We start from the raw sequence: 16905 nt of genomic DNA on the forward strand, positions 1-16905 counted from the left end.
CAATAGCATTATTTTTCATATGCTGATTGCCTCTTTGAAAACAAAACCTATCCATAATTTTAAGACACAATCTAAATTCTCAAATGCTAACCCAGTTTGTCAAAATCATTTGCTGCAACTGCAAAACCAAGAAACACATCTGGAAAATGTAACACATCAGGCAGCTCCAGAAAGCATTTGAACTGCTATGCTTTGTCTGATCTTTACTATGAAAGAGGCAATAAAACAATAGTTTTTCATACAAACTAATTCTTAACAGAGGCCAGGATTTTACAAGACTACCAGGAACTATTTTCTGGTTCCTGATTCTTAGTTTGTGTCTAAAAAAAGATCATATTTATTTAAGAGGAATTTTATATCCAAAACTATTATACGCTCAAGTCAACTAAAGCAAAGATCAGAAAGGGAAATCACTTAACTTTATTGGCCAGCTCTGTAAATAATACTATAATCTCTTAAAACAAGTTTGAAACTTGAAGATCAAAATCCATATTACGATAAGTGCTAAAGGACTGGGGGTGGAAAGGCAAGGAGGAGAAGACATGCAGACATATAGTGTTATTATATTAGAACTTCTAATGTTGAGAATTTTTGGCTTTTGATCTCCATTGGAGAGTAAAGACATTTTCCAAAAGTCTAAAAATAAACTGAAGAGAAAAGAGTGTAGTTATGCATAACAAAATGGGAAGCTATAAAAAAACCAACTAAATCTTATTATGGAATAGCATGCCTTAGCTGACTGGAACAAGCATTCCGGTCACTTCTCAGTGTTCGTTTCTGGGTGTCAGAAAAAAAAGTAAGGGATCACAGTAAAGGCTCAAAAATATATTTGATTTTAACCTGACTCCACTGCTTCAATGTGGGCCTATTTTTTCCCCTTTCTCCCCGCCCCCCCCCCCCCTTTTTTTTTAATTTAAAGTGACAGAGAAAGATGTTTCTCAAAAATTCTCTTCCACGGAATTTGCTCCAGATAAATACATATTAAAAACAAATTAAAGACCTACAGAATCCTAGAACTATGTAGGTTGGAAGGGACTTGTCCAACCCCTTAATCAGATCAGGGCTTACTGAAGTGATGGCCTTCAAGTTTTGGATAGCTCCAAAGATGGAGACTCCACAGCCCCTCTAGGCCCCTTTCCCAGTGTTTGATTATCCCCACAAATTAGTATTTAAAAAGGACCTTTCTTCCCTCGAATTTTTAGTCTTGATTCTTCCAGCAAGTTTTACTATCTCTGCCATCAGACAGCCAACATCCTTTTTAAAGAAAAACATGCAGCAGACAGCTATTTAGTATACGTTTCAGAACACATTTCTATGTAAAAATTATTATAATTTTAAAACAGTAGCAGCAGCAGCATTAACACACCTCAGAATTCAGTTACCAACACCTAAGAAACATAATTGCCAACAAAAGCCAGTTACGCCTTCCAACAATTCTGATATGGTGAACATATTTGCCTTAATAAAGTGATGAAGTATTTATTCAATACCACAGAGAAAATGGATCAGATCTGGAATAAGAAATCAATCTTGATCTTTACTCTGAAAATAATGTCTGACAAAGGCTGTACTTAGACTACATTTTCAGTTGTCCTTAAATGAAAGGCAAGGCATTCTTATATGTAACATTCATCTAATATCAATAATAACAATATAACAATAAAAATTATATAGTTAGTTACACTTTTATATACATATTCAGATGTAACGTACAAAATCAGCATAGTTTAAATAAATTTATCTTTACATAATCTTTCTTTTTTAAAAAATAGATAATCTGTAGGATTGCTGCTCTTGGTTTTATAACAGTCCAACTAAATTACAGAGCACAAACCTCTTCCAGAAAGAAAAGCATCACAGAATTCATTCTAGACCTCGGGATAATTTATAATCATTAGAGTTTAACACCTGAAGGTTGAATGCTTTCCTAAAGGGTTCTCAGACTATCAAAACTGACCATCAAGAAACCTTTTCTTTGTAACATACAGAATGAACACTTAGAAATCCACATGCATAATAATGCTTATATTCGAAAAGCAAAACAAGCAGCTCTCCAAAGATATGAAACACTTCTGATCCTTTCAAACCATGGTCAAAGTAATTTTATATTTAATATTGATTTCAAGTGAAGTATAGTAAGATTACAACAGCACTTCTGATTTTTTGAAAAGGCCCAATTCAATTGCTGCTTTAATTACAGAACTTCACTTTAAATTTTGATGTCATGGCTTGCAAACAGAAGTTTTTCTGTCTTTCTACATACGCAAAAAAATCACACATAGCAAACTGCATGTAGAGGCCTAGTACTAAATCTAGTATCTTGCCTGAAGGTTTGGCAGGACTATGAGTACTGAAGGCGGTAAGGGATTTGGAAAATCCCACACATTCCATGGAGAACACTACTACCTGATGTGGGCTAGGCATTGGGAAGTGCCTACCTGCCAAAGAGAGAAAACATACTGTAGTTGTAAAATGGGAATATATTCTTATTATGAGAGAAATGGAAAGCTTTAAAATTAACATTGAAAATGGCTGTAATAGTACTGAAAATTTTCTCTTTAAGATGAACTTAAGACCCTCACATTAACAGCAGTTGTGCTACTTGGAAACTATTTCAATACCACTCACTTCTGCTTCCTCCTGTCTACTACACAATATCTATACCAATAATTTTAGATCCTTGGGGTTTTTTGCACATATAAAGCCATACTGAATTCTCACTGCATTTAAAGAAATTACTCGCAAGCTTCCAGCAGTCACACCATTTTGTCAAAAATCCCAGAAGACAAATGTAAGTAATACAATAGAACTAACCAGTTTTTGTCTTTAATTGCAGCTGTCCTCTGCTGGGCGTATGAGCTCCTCCTCCAAAGATAGCAGACCACATTTTGTTATTAAGTGGATGAGCCATAATTCTATACAACTCATTGCTAGAATGTGTTGCTAGGCCATGGATGAACAGGCTCAGATAGACCGCAGTTAGAATTTCACAAAGTAAAACTGTGAGACCTGGCTGAGCTTCTTCACCAGCAGAATTCAAGAGACGTATTAGAGCTGTTATTCCTGTTTATAGGGAGGTGGGGGGGAAGAGGAAAAAAAAAAAAAAAAAGAAAAAGCACATATGTGTGTGAGAATCTACTCTGGATTATCACGGGTATTTTGACTGGCAACCTATGTTATTTAGTACCTTCTAGTGTAGAAAAAGACTATGAGGAAATTGAAAACTTCAGGAGAAAATGGCATGGCATCTATTTTTAACTGATTATTATAGCTTTTCAGCTTCATGTTTTGGATTAACAGTTAAAGAAATACACAGCAACTCTTTCAAGAATGAGAAGGGGAACAAAAATAATTACAAAAAGCACTCAATTTGGGGGATATATCTTACTGGCAGCTTTAATTCCACTCCCTGGTACTGAAACTCTATGATACAACATTTAGTTACGTTACTGACATGAACCTTTCTTCCCCCCATGTCTCAAACTCACTCTTTTCTGACTCCAGTTCTTGCAAAAGGTTAGGTCTTTACTTTCTCCTTTTAATTCAGTGCACAGTATATTCAATACATAGCTTCCAATCTTACAGTTAAAACAAAAATACTAATCTACTCTGACTTTCCTGTGGTGCCTGTTGTACCAGTTAGTGTTATGCAGGAGTTATAAATCTAAGTTGAAATGCTATATTCTCACTTGGTAGAGCCAACCAAAAATCACAGGTATCAATTTGAACTATTCATTGTCTGACAAGTGTTCTTTCACCCAAGAACTAAACATCTTGCAGTTTTTATGCTCCCACAAAAAGTTGTAGGTGTGGCTCCGACTGTGACAGACTGTGCACTTTGCACACAAGTGAAAATACAAATAGCAGTGGCCAGAAAGTTCTCCTTTGTATCATACTCTCCCATTTGCACATAAAGCATGTGAAGCTATTAAAAAATATATATATAAATCAGTTCAAGGTGACATTACCTATAAAAGCACAACTGCTAACAATGCCTTGCCTCATTTATTACAAGTTTAATTCTGCAACTAATGAAATAAGGAGAAATCTGGCTTCTCTCTAAAATCTGTAGATCCAGTGACAGAGCATTTTGCAGAAGAAAAAAAAACCAGTACAGTATTAAACACAAAAACTGCTTAAGGTTCTCCAGAAGATTTTTTTTAATCTGGAATCTTCTTATTGGAAAAAGAAATCCTATAATATGAAAGCATGGGTTTTTTTACACTTGAAGTTGGTGCTGTAAACTGAAGCTCAGACAGACATATCTTAAGTAGCTTACACTCCCTCTAATGTGACCAGTATAGCTTCACAGCATAGATCCCAGCACACATCAAGAATTATCTGAATTACCCACATGATTAATTATAAACTTCTCATCGTCAATAGTTTCAAGTTAGTCCAAAAGCTGTATATAAGTTACAATTGTTCTGAGATGGAGCACAAACTAAGAGCCTTTCAATTCCTTTTCAAGAATAAGAAGTAGAATAATGGTGAGACTGATCTGTTGCCTCCAGAGAGAGCAAGTGAGCACAGGACAACACTTCATCCTACTTTGCTTACTTGCACTTTACACTCAAGCCCCCTTGACATTTTCTAGCAAGAGAAAACAATATAAATCGACTTGGTACATAACCAGAATCACTAGCTTACAGCTTTTAAAAAATAAAGATAAAATTTTATTACAGTAACTTATTTTTACCACACAGCTGTTACAAATACTACTGAAAATTTCAGAGCATAGCTACATGCTCTTACAGTGGAACCAAACAATTAAGTTTTCCTTAAGAGGGAAGAAACAAATCAACTCTAGATACCTGGCCACTGAGCAGGTGATGTATTAGGAGTCGCTGTTTCTTCTAAGCTTGTTGTTCTTAGAGAATGGCGCTGAGTTAATAGCACTGTCTGATACACTGTTCCAGTAAACTGATTTGCTTGAAGTAAGCTGTGAAACAGAAAAGTGGGATGTTGTATTTATTAAAAAAAAAAAGTTATGTTTAAAACTACTTAAGTTATAGCCTTTTATAGATGTAGTCAGGCGTGCGCACTGCCTTCTGGTGCACTATTATACTACCACTGCAGTGAATTAGTGTGTTGACCATTCTCTAAAAAGTATAGACATTTACCTGTAGCTGTGGCCATCACAAAGACATTGGTAGATGCAAGCAGAGAGTGACGCTGCTAAGGTATGCATTACATATATCTGTAAGACAAAGTTTTATAGAATATATTACACTCAAGATAAACAGTGATTAGTATCATAGCCTTTCAAGCATACAGATTTCTAACAGTGGAACAAGAACTGAGTATAGAAGGTATAAGCACTTGATGGCAAAAATAACTTACAAAGACACAGTCTCTTCAGAATTCACTTCAGATAAATCAATTCACTTTGCAATGAAGGGGATGGGGAAGCACTCACTCACCCTACCAACCAATAATCACAGATCAACGCTAGCTGCAATGTTTTCAATGAAGAAACAGCAACATATTAAACCTCTATACAGCAGTCGTAAGTGGTTATACCCTAAGACAGTAGCAATATATTGGCTCATAATACAAAGTCCTTGGTCAGAATGAAAATTATAATGCAGCTTAGTTTACTTGGGCACACACAAAATATAGTCACTATCACATAGGGCAGTACTTTTATCATAGCTGATGCTTTTCTCAATGTATCACCAAGAACTAAAGAATCTGTTGATCAAAAAAGGTTCAGTTAAAAAAAATTAGTTTACTGTATTTATTTGCCTGCTCCCTCTGAAACAAAGTCTGAACTAGACACCTAGCAATCTCCTGAGTGTTCTCTAGAAAACCCTAGTAAAAGTAAACATGATTTGGGACCTAACACATACAAAACTTCAGGGAAGATATAACCAAACACTAGGTTTGGTTTCCAGTCCAAGGTTAAACACAAATAAAATCTTACAGAAATTTAACTTGCATTAACAGACTATATTTTATTATATGAACATATATACCACTTCACAAAAAAAAAAGTCTGGATTTACTGCACTTTGCTGACAGTTTTTATACTTTAAAAACTTAATTTTACTTAGGTCTACAATTGAGATGCACATACAATTGAGAGTCTACTATTAATGTAACAGAAGTAATGTTAATATTGTCATAAAGACAGATGTGACACTGATAGTGTAGTACATGTTCTCCATAACAGGTATCATCTTGGACAAGGATCCAGTCCTGAGAGATGACAATCTACTTCAGCTTGTTGAGCCAGATGCTCAGCACCTCAACAGTAAAGTAATAACCAGTGGATATTATTTCAGCCCAAGATAAGTACTACAGCAAATATTTGTGTTCCGCAGTTTTATTACTTGTCACAGGCAAGCACATCAGAAAGCTTTCACGCTGTCAAAAAAAGATTCAGCAAACTGGACAATAACAACAACAACCACCCCAAACAACTATAAAAAGATACACACCTTGTTGTTCTGAGTATCTGGATGAGGTGGTGAATCAAGGTTTATTATGGCATGTAATATATCATGAGTTAAATTCCCAAGATGTAGCAACGGATTAGCCACCACTGTTTTGGCACTAGCTGTGCAAGCAAATAGGAGAGGTATGGAGCTTTGCTCTGGTAGAGGGCTAGGGCTCGAAGGTATCTGTATCGACTGCTCCTAAAAACAAGACAGATATAACTAAGTGATAGTACAGCTTCCTAAAGGGAACAGAGGAATTTTTGAACAGGGAAGGGGATTCTAAGCAACAAAAAACCCATAACCTACAGAATATGTAACATGTTATAAACAGCATTACACTTATAAAACAGGTTCAGGGTATAACAGGAAAATTTCAACAATAACATGAAACACATTCAAAAAAAAAATCTACAAAGCTGAAGCAGAGACAGTACTCCCACATACCTGCTGAGATTCCTGCAACAGCAGAATTAATTCCATTCTGACAGATGCCAAACCTCCACCATGAGAGCCATGAAGTATACAGTAACTAAGGAACATTCTTAGGAGAGACTGGTATTTCAGAAGCCATTGACGTCTTTTCTGGAAGTCATCTTTCTGTAGCATATTTTTTTGTTGGTCAGCAAAGTCTTCAGTGTTTTCATGCAATGTAGCTTCCTCTGACACCACGCTAACTCCTGATTGCATCTCTTCTACTTCCACACTATAATCACAAGTCTTTTGAAGAGCTACTACTTCTCTTTCAAGCCACTGATAAAGCTGATACCTCAGCTTCCCACCATCTACCTCATAACCTGTGGACAGCGTACGAAGCTCTACAGTAAGAATTTTCAGGCATGCTCTAAACTTCAGCTGTGCTGAAATTATGTCTTCTGATGGACTCAGAATATCTTTGTCATCAACTACACTACAAGATTCTGTGTAGCTAGAACTTGTTTCATACAATTTTTCAGTTTTCTTCAGAGGTTTTAGTTCTTTCATTACCAGGGAAGAATCTTCACTCTCATCACTGTCATCACTGTCTGACTGTAGTTTCAAGTGCTCATCTTGGAACACCATACTTGGCTGGCTCCAATCAAAGGAAATAGTTGAACTTGAATGTTTTCCTGATGAACCGTCTGAAGATGAACCTAGACTATTCAGTACTGGCTGTGACCAATCAACACTGGAAGACTGGTCTTTTGTTTCCAACTCTTTAACTGGAGAAGATGGTGAGAAATCTTTGCTAGTATCCATTAAACTAGGGGACCTACAGAATGACTTTGACCTCTTGACAACTTTGGGCATCTTTGATAACACTTCTAAGGCCAACATAGGACAACCGGCTTTTAGATGAGCATATGCAGTGGTAAAAAACAGCCGTCTTTCACCTAGGTTGATTTTTTCAGCTAATCCATTTTCTACTGTTAGGCAAATATGTGTGGAAGATGTATCAGAAGAGCCAAAATGACGTCTCAACAAGAGAGGATGTGTTCTTAAGTAGTTATAGAAGTTAAACACTGCAGGGTTACAACTTGATGAGCCACTTCTTTCATCTGAAAAGATATTGCATCATGAGGAAAATCTACCATTCTGCATGAAATAATCCATCTGCAAAGTTCTAAGTTCATCAGAAGGCTATTTTGTCTTAATATTTATTCTATTGTTTACTTCATTGCACCCTCCTTTTCACTTTTATCATTTGAATATCCTAGGAGGGAGGACATTGCCAAACCTAATGACTACTAAAAAGAGAAGTTTGAGTGGGAGAGTAGGTAAGACCTTTAATCTAAACCAGCTGCCATTTCTTTTCCTTGCAGTCACGCCAGTTCTACTGCAGTCCAACAAGACCACATTTACTGTTCAGTTTAGATTTCTAAAGTCTCCATTGCTAAATGGCAATCAGATGTTACATCTTACTAAAGATTACTTTAGAAAAAGGTCTTTGTAAAAATTCTGGATTAGTATTTTTAGTTTATCTCTTAAATGCAACTTCTAATAAAACTAGGGAATTCACAACATTAATACATAGTTATCAGTATTATGTAATAATAAATCTATTATACAGCAATGAACCACCTACACATTTTTTCTCCATGCCCAAAACCACAACATCGGAAAACCCTGAAAAGGTATGAGCATCAGCAAAGGATGATTCACACAGGTTTCAATGAGTCTAGGCTAGCTGAGACAGACCCTTACTGTATCAGGAGTTATGGCACAGCTAATTACAGATAATCCAAACAGGTACGTGAAAGATTACCTTTCAAGTAATAAAATTAAAGCAAAACACCACAAACAAGCCACTGAACTGATTAAAGAAAAATTAGTAAAATTTAAAAATTGTTTTACATAGAAGGGTGTGACGAAGATGGAAACAACTGAACACTATACTGCTCATCTGCTCAGTTATCCTGAGGCATGTAACTTCTACTGAAATCAGGTTTTAAAATCAATTACACAACTCTGGGGACTTGAGTCTTCATTTATCCCTATCAAGTTTCTCTCAGTATCCAGAACTGAAACCAGCTAGCATGCTAACTACTAGGGAGTTGAATCATGTAACTTCCTTAAGAATATTAACTTTCAGAAATAATACAACTGATTCTATGAACGCCTATAAAGCTAGCAAATGATCAGGGAAAAGAATCACTTTAGGAGAGTTACATACTGTTTCAGGCATCACATGGACATCCTTGTATCATAGTAAATACCAAAAATTCTTCTGTGACAGTTTATCATTGTGATCAATCATTCTTCCAAAGGACTAAAAGCTACAAAACATCATGTCTTCCAGACTCTGCTACATAACTGTGCAATCAGAATTTTCTTCCTAGGTTGTGATGGAGTCAGATTAACTAATTAAGTTAAACTGTCTCTTCAAATTTAAGCTGCTACTGGAAAAACAGCTGCATCACTGCAGAGTCATTCTCATTATCCTGATATTCACATATGTAAAGGCCAAATTAAGTATGCATTCATGGGATACAGGAAAACAGGAACACAGTTACCACATCTACTACAAAAAACCACACACATTAGAACAGCAAACTATTTACTAGCAGCAGTGAGCAACTATGCAGAACTTAGTCTTAATTCAGATTGTGCTTTAAGAAACTGCTACCTAAATGAACAATAGTTAAACCAAACCTAACGGGCAAAATACTCATATTCTTACCTCCTTCATCTTCAACAGAATGTTTGATCAAGGTGTCAAGAGCCTTACTATAGTCTTCCAAAATCCAGTAAGCCATACTTCGCAGAAAAGGGTCACAATGCATGTTTCCTGAGCAATCTTTTCCCAGAAACACATTTCCCAAAATTCTCTTCTGTAGTATAGATTTGTAAGTACTAGATACTTCAAACTCCGACTCATAAAGTCTTGATATTACAAGAGCCAACTGAATATCATTCAGTTTTTCAAGGCAGACCTAATTGAAAATAAATATATTCACAAGATCAAACACTATAATTTCTCCTTTAATTAAAAGGATCACAAGACAGGAAGTGACATGAATCTGTTCAGACCAATGTAAACAGGTCTATCAGTTCCATAATAAATCAGCAGGAACTATTCAGAATAGCTGTGACCAACTACTATATGCAAGATCTGATTTGCAATTTGCTCATTTGAAGTCTGACATGACAACAGATCTTTGAAATCAAATGGCTTCAATAAATCATTTTTAGTGTGCACATACTACCTTTTGAAGCTAGATGTTTTGGTTACGAAGCTTTATAGAACAAACCCTTCATTAGTGAAGCAAATAATTTCCTCCCAACTTTTCAATTCAAACAAACCCAGGAAATATTTTTTTTTTGTGAAGGTATTCTCATAGCCAACCCACATCACTGCCAAACAGCCTTCGTTTTCAGATCTGGAACCTCCTAAAGAAAAACTATGTTGTTTTCATGTACGACAAGACAATCTGAAAGCAAGTTAATGATAGGTAGGTATCTTAACACTGTTATGGAGAAATTAACTGTGGGACTTCTTACTATCACTAATATGAGAGCTAAAACAGAATTAAAACATAAAGATCAAGGCTTTATATTTGTCATTAATAAAAAATCCCAGAATCTTCAGGGGTCATATTAAAGCAAAATGCAAGTAACATTCAAAACATTTGTAAGTTTGGGACAATATAACAGACTGAAACATTAAAAAAAAAGTTTATTATTTTATTACCTCCACTGCATCTTTTAGGTGTCCGGCCAACAAGAAAAATGCTGCAGAATGTTCAAAACGTTGTTTGCCAAGCAAAGAAAAAGCATTCTTTAATGCTGCTTTACGCCATCTATCCTCAGTAAAGTTGTTTCCAAAAAACTGTGTCATTTTAGTATCTTTTTGGGACCTGCATATTGAACATAATTGATAAAAATCTTACATATTTTAATAGATACATTACAACTCTTATTTGTCTCAGATGTCAGTAGAACTCTACACAGATCTTTTCATTAGGAAATACAGAGGCTCTCAGCCACACTGGGAGCTTCATATTTTAAAGTAACAAAAACTTTAGTATACAAAAACTAACGGTATTTTCAGCTAAGCAGATACAAATATAAAAAGCTCATTTTTCTCAGGTGAGTTCTCAAGAGTAAGTGACAATGCATACTACTTTTTAAAAGTTGGCAATGTTGATTATATTACAAAATGCCAGTTTGAAAGAGACATAATTCAGACCTCTGAACTTAGAAGTAAAATTTGTAACAAACTTTTCAAAAATATAACATGCCATTCCATACAATACACCGACAGTCCTTCAGAACCAAGAATTAAGCAGTGATTGCAATTACAGTAGATTTGAGACTAAAACTTGAAGTATGTACCTTCAGAAACAGCAACCGAATTACCTCAGTAAATGCAAGAACTACTGGTTAAATCTAGTGATTAATTTAAAAATTGAATCTCAGGTTAAAATGGTAGAATTTGTGCTTCTTTTGGATTACCACCAAATGCAATTTTTCTCCCGAAATTATACCAGACATTATGAAATTCCATGTAAGAGCTTGCATGTCTCCTACCTGTATAATCCCCAGATCACAGCCTTCTTTTTCATTGCAAGGTAAAAAATAGCTGCGTCAAGTGGATCATTGTTTCGCTGAAAAGCTGCTTTAGCCACCTGTGAAGACAGTTCAACAGCAAAAACCAATCAAAACGTAAATGACTCACAGTATTTCTGAGATTCTTGTTGCTTCTGGTATCCCATGCCCCAAAGTGCTTGGGAGGTCTCTTTAATACAGGATCTTTCCTCTCACTCTAAGTCTAACATAAGAATGCATGAAGATACCACAGCTTCAATCCCTCATTTCTGTTTGGTATTATTTAGCTAATGCTTTTCCAGTTCTAGAAGCTTTTTGGCAGATTTAATGGGAATGCCTACATCTGAAATCGTAACAAAATTAATTCATTAGTTGCTCTGGTAATCAAAGGACAGATGGAGTCTTGAAGAACAGGCTGGGACTAGTCACAACAGGAGAAGTTGTTTACAGGAGATTACTTTTGGAGGTTGGAAAGGAAAAAGGGGTAAGTGGCTGCAAGCCTAGTCCAAGACCCATGTAAGGTAACCTTAAATGCAGGCCCAGAATATTTGGAATTTCTTAATTGCAAGGCAGGTAAGTTTCATAAAGTGATAATTAATTACTTTTACTTTTCAATCTTCAGCAGAGAGATCCATTTTAGCACTTGGTGCTTTGTAGTCAAAGTATCTTGTGCATGTCATTTTCTAGCTCAATGCACCTGCCATTTCCAAGAGCTTAAAACAAGTGATAATGAGGCTAGGCTTATTGCTGCACCTATGATGATTAAAATACATACAAAAAAAACCAAATCCAAGCTAAAATATAACAATAGAAGGGTTTGTTATCATTAAAATGTATTGGTTTGCGAACAGATGTACAGTATCTTCGTAGAAACCTATCAGAAGTGGGGTAAAAGGAGAATCTTCTTTGTAACTGGTTTCCTATTTTTGCTATAAAAAAACCCTACATGCTTCATCTGTATATTGAGCATCCACAATAAGCAATGTACACTGCCACCTTTAAAATGGGAGTATTTAAAAGCCCAAGATGTACTTCACACTGGAATCTGAAGCCTCAAGTACTACAAAAACATCAAACACCTAAGTTCGTATTCATACCATAAACCAAGTGTACAAAAAAATACAGCACAAGACATTCAGAAACACTGAACATATCTGAAAATTTAAAACACATAAATACAAGGTAAACACCAGAGGACAGGTGCTTGAAAAAAGTCTGGCAATTTTGTTTCAGAATGTTATGTTTACCTTTTCTATGCATTTCCGTAGGCTATGGATATTTCGAACCCACCATCCTATACCCATAGCTCTGAGTTCTGACCACGATGGATCTCCTTTCTGCACTGCAGGGAGCATGCTCAATAGTTCTTCTTCTGCTACTGAATGAAATGCCCAGGCAAAATGACTAGTAGATAAGCCTATGTAATAAGCCATTAAAAAAAAAAAAAAAAAAAAAGAAGAAGAAAGATTCACTAATAAAATAATCCAGAATCTTAAGTCAAAGAGGTGGGAAAGGGAGAAGGGAAGAAGGCAGAAATCCAAAACAAACACTTTGAAATGCATTTCTGGTAAGCCAATAGAAATTTAAGAATATTTGTAAGCACTGCATACCAAATATTAAAGAAAGCTCACTGCGTTGAAAGCATTTTTCACCTGCAAATTCTTTATGTAAGCTTGCAAGGAACAGTTACTGACTGAAGCTCAAAATACACTTATAGTGGGTGGCGTTAAGATTAGCCATGATGAAGTGCAACATACTGATTAAACTTTTCAAAGTTTTGAAAGGTAGGTTCACTATTTTGACTTAGATTAAAACATGCAAAGTTTCAGATAATCACAGTAGGAAACAGGTTTGAGGATAGAGATACAGAAAAAAACTGGAAAAAATGAAAAAAACACATAAGGAAGACAGCAATTACTAAGCAGCAGCACAGCCAGCTATAGATAATTGCAATTCTAGTTAGGGCCAGGAGATGCTTCTTTGCACAGAGGTGCACTCAGCTGCAGCTCTACAGATCCCTTGGAGGCACTTCTTACTCTCACCAATCTCTGAGCCCACCAGAAGCACAAGTATCTCAACTAGAAGTATTCCATCAGACAGCTAACTCAGCAGGGCTCTGCTGCGGCAGTCAGAGCAAATTCTTATCTGTGATGCAGCTGAGGGGTGCATGACTGTCATGATGACTAATGAAAGGGTAACAAAGCAATCACAGCCAGCCCTTCAGATTTGACTAGGCCTAATCAATCCAAATCTAATGTAATCCATCCCTTTTGTCATCTGCAGTATCAGGTTGGAACTACTTAAAACTATACCAAAGAAAACTATTTGAAATAGTTCATTGGGTAATTACAGTAAGCATATGAAAAAACATTTCACTCTTGAGTAGACTGTATGAGATTTTTTTCCCAAATATGCACTAAAAAACTGAGTAAACACATACTATATTTCCTACTGCATTACTGCTGCAGAAGGTTATTGAAACAACGTGGTCCTAGAAATACAGAAAAGCCAGATCTTTTGGGGAAATACAAAAAAACTAAAAGTAAAAAAGTGTTTTAAAAAAATCACTTTTAGTTCCAAGACCTGTACCTAAAATACAACAGACATTTTCTGCTTTGGCATACATTCATATTGAACAATTAAAAAAAACCAAAAAAACCAAAAAACCAAACACACAAAAAACCCCAACACAATAATTCATTGATTCTGCAGAGGCATGTCAACAGCACAGTGATCATATGTACAGCTACATCACAAAGATTCACCTCATCTAAAAAAACCTATCAGTTACCTTGGTGAAGCAGTTGAGCTCGATGTACAGGAGGAAGTGAAGTTGTTAGAAATGTATGAAGCCGAACAGCCAATAAAAATTTTAAACCACATTCATCAAGAGTTTCTCCACCTGGAATTAAATATTTTTATATGCACTTCAAATAAACTACTAGAAGTAGCTATTGGGTGTTTTAACAGAAGAAATATTTTACTGTTCTGTGATTACTAAGTAAGGCTTTAAATTCATACATATAATAGCTTAATCCATAATTCTTCCCTTTAAGGAAAGGGAAAGAGGAAAATTTCAAATACAAGTTTTCAAGTTATTTGTTCTTAATGCAAGAAAAAGTGTTATCATATAAAAAAAATTCCATAATCGTTTATCAGTTTCTCTACATATTGCAACAAACACTGGCCATTAAGAAAGCTGTCTCTAAAAATGAATTAGAAACAATTATGGTACGTGGACTGACAGACTAACACTGGCATTAACAGTTAGCAATACAAAATCTGATTTTATCAAAGTCTGAAGTCTTGAAACTTTAGTTAAAACAGTAAATGCAACGGCACAGTAAATTATACCAGCTACACTATGAAACTATGAAGTCTTTTCACAGGTCACAAAAATACTCCAAAATAGGAAAAACTCCCAAAAAAGGTTGTGAAGCATAGCAGTATGTTTAACTGGGAAGAGACATCTTACCCTGATTTCTGTCTCTGCTTTCTCCTATGTCAGTACTGGTAGTAGCAATTGTATCTGCCAAGGCCATCAACGACATTTGCTCCATCCTAGTCAGACCTGGCAAGCTTGAATGAAGCAAGTGACAGGAAAGAACCTGAGCATGCTCTGGTCCAAAGTAAGTTGGGCTGTACTGAGAAAGATCAATGACTTTTGGTTTCGAACTGTCTTCATCTGCATCAAATGTAACAAGTTCATCTGTACTTATAACAGTATTTTGAAAGAGATCTTCATAATTCTCATTGGGTGTATCTTTTTTACTTTGACTATTCTGATTATTAGACTTCTCTGAACAGGAATGAGATAAATCATCATCCGCAGCAAGTAGAGCATGCAAAGGCAACGGTGGAACAGAGTCTATTTCAATATAGTCTGTGGTCTCAGTTTTGCTGAATGTTTTGGGATCTCTTGCAGTACTTCCACTAGCACTGATGGTCAGAGATCTAAGCCTCTTATCATGATTAGGTTCAGATTCATTTACAGCAACAACTTCTCCAGCAATGCACTTCACCAAATGGGACAGAATGGCTTTTGCTCTACGTACTTTACCAAGATCCATGAGTTCCAACAGTTGATATGGATGGTACTGAGGTAAAGTGGGAGACAATGTATGAGCTGCTTCAAAAAGACCAGAATCTTCCATTTCCAGAGACAGATCACAGGCAGATCTTTTCCCACTAAGTTTCTGTGCAAGGCTGGTCATAGATCTGGTCAAGGTTCGCTTTGGTGGATGCAGAGCTGAGGCAGCTGATTGGCTTTGTTTCATTAAGCTAGTTATACACGGCATACTTCCGCAGTCTGTACTAACTAGTTCCTGCTTGGAAGAAGATTGCCACTGGGAGTAAACATGCATTTCACAATCCATTCCAACTACAAGAATGCCATCACGCACCCAAGACAAGGAGACTGGAAAAGGAGGTGACCCCTCTACAGATGAAACCAAGTCAACACAACGCAGCAGAACAAACCCAGAAAGGGTTGTAGCCTTCATACTGCCACTGTGAGAGACTGCTAAAATCTCCTTATCATTTTGTTCTTGCACTTTCCCAGACACCTGGCCAAACATATAAAGTTTTGACCCAATTCCCACTGTTAGAATATGTGAACCATCTTCTCTAGACATCCAATCTAAGCGTACCAAGTGCTTAGCGTTGGGCATAACATTTCCACCATGAGACAGAGAAACATCTTGTTGGTTATATGCCATTAAATTACTATCAATACTAACACCAGAGTCTAACGTGGTGCCTATCTCATCTAAATGAAGAGTCTGTTCTAGAATCCAAGAAGAACCCCCTGTAGATTCACATTCAAAAATACTAACATGCATTATAAATTCTTGAGAAAGACTACTATTTTTAGATGTTACCTGCTTGTACGCTACTGCTAATCTGTTTGTGTGTGCACAGCTAACTTCAGTTGGCCTTCCTGGAACATTAATAGCACTACTACTAAGAAGTCCATCCTCAATCAATAATGGCCACTCTTCCCATACATATGTAACATCACTGTGTGCGTTATATCCTGGCATGGAAGAAGCTGATGATTCAGTGGTAACTCTACATCTCCAGAATCGAACTTTCCCATCAGAACACAAAGTGGCCAGCAGATATGGTGCACGACAAACAGGATATATGGAAGAAGAACTTAGATGACCTAAAATTAAATAAAATACACTTTTACTTAGGGCAATATTAAAAAGCAAGTAAAAGAGTAAAGACATTTTTATTCAGTTATTTTACTATTTTGAAACAAAAAAAAATATTGTCACTTCCTCACAAAGAGGGTTGTTTGCAGGTCCTCACAAAAGGAGACAACATAAAAATACTATGAAACTGTTTTATTCTTTGTTTCCATTTCATACTCTAGAGAGGAGTCAAATTATACGACTTAAACCTGAATATTTATATCTATCATCTCTTTCAT

At 36.0% G+C, this 16905-nt stretch overlaps 1 protein-coding gene across 6 annotated transcripts in view; it reads right to left on the minus strand.

The window, feature by feature from the left end:
• The window catches only part of DMXL1 (Dmx like 1), an 85374-nt gene that overhangs the window by 29003 nt on the left and 39466 nt on the right, over nt 1–16905 (minus strand). For 5 of the 6 annotated variants that reach the window (XR_008730147.1, XM_055698326.1, XM_055698325.1 and 2 more), the window contains exons 18-28: nt 14944–16635; nt 14260–14370; nt 12716–12885; nt 11451–11548; nt 10612–10777; nt 9601–9853; nt 6888–7978; nt 6444–6641; nt 5124–5200; nt 4815–4942; nt 2815–3063 (exon numbers count right to left, since the gene is read on the minus strand). Coding sequence is in view for 5 of the 6 variants with exons in the window: in XM_055698326.1 (XP_055554301.1) it covers nt 2815–3063; nt 4815–4942; nt 5124–5200; nt 6444–6641; nt 6888–7978; nt 9601–9853; nt 10612–10777; nt 11451–11548; nt 12716–12885; nt 14260–14370; nt 14944–16635 (4233 nt within the window). In the remaining variant the exon portion in view is untranslated. Of the gene's footprint in view, nt 1–2324; nt 2439–2814; nt 3064–4814; nt 4943–5123; nt 5201–6443; nt 6642–6887; nt 7979–9600; nt 9854–10611; nt 10778–11450; nt 11549–12715; nt 12886–14259; nt 14371–14943; nt 16636–16905 lie in introns of all 6 variants that reach the window. The other variant, XM_055698328.1, reaches the window with a different exon arrangement.

The sequence above is a fragment of the Falco cherrug genome, chromosome Z, assembly GCF_023634085.1.
Source record: "Falco cherrug isolate bFalChe1 chromosome Z, bFalChe1.pri, whole genome shotgun sequence".
NCBI lineage: Eukaryota > Metazoa > Chordata > Aves > Falconiformes > Falconidae > Falco > Falco cherrug.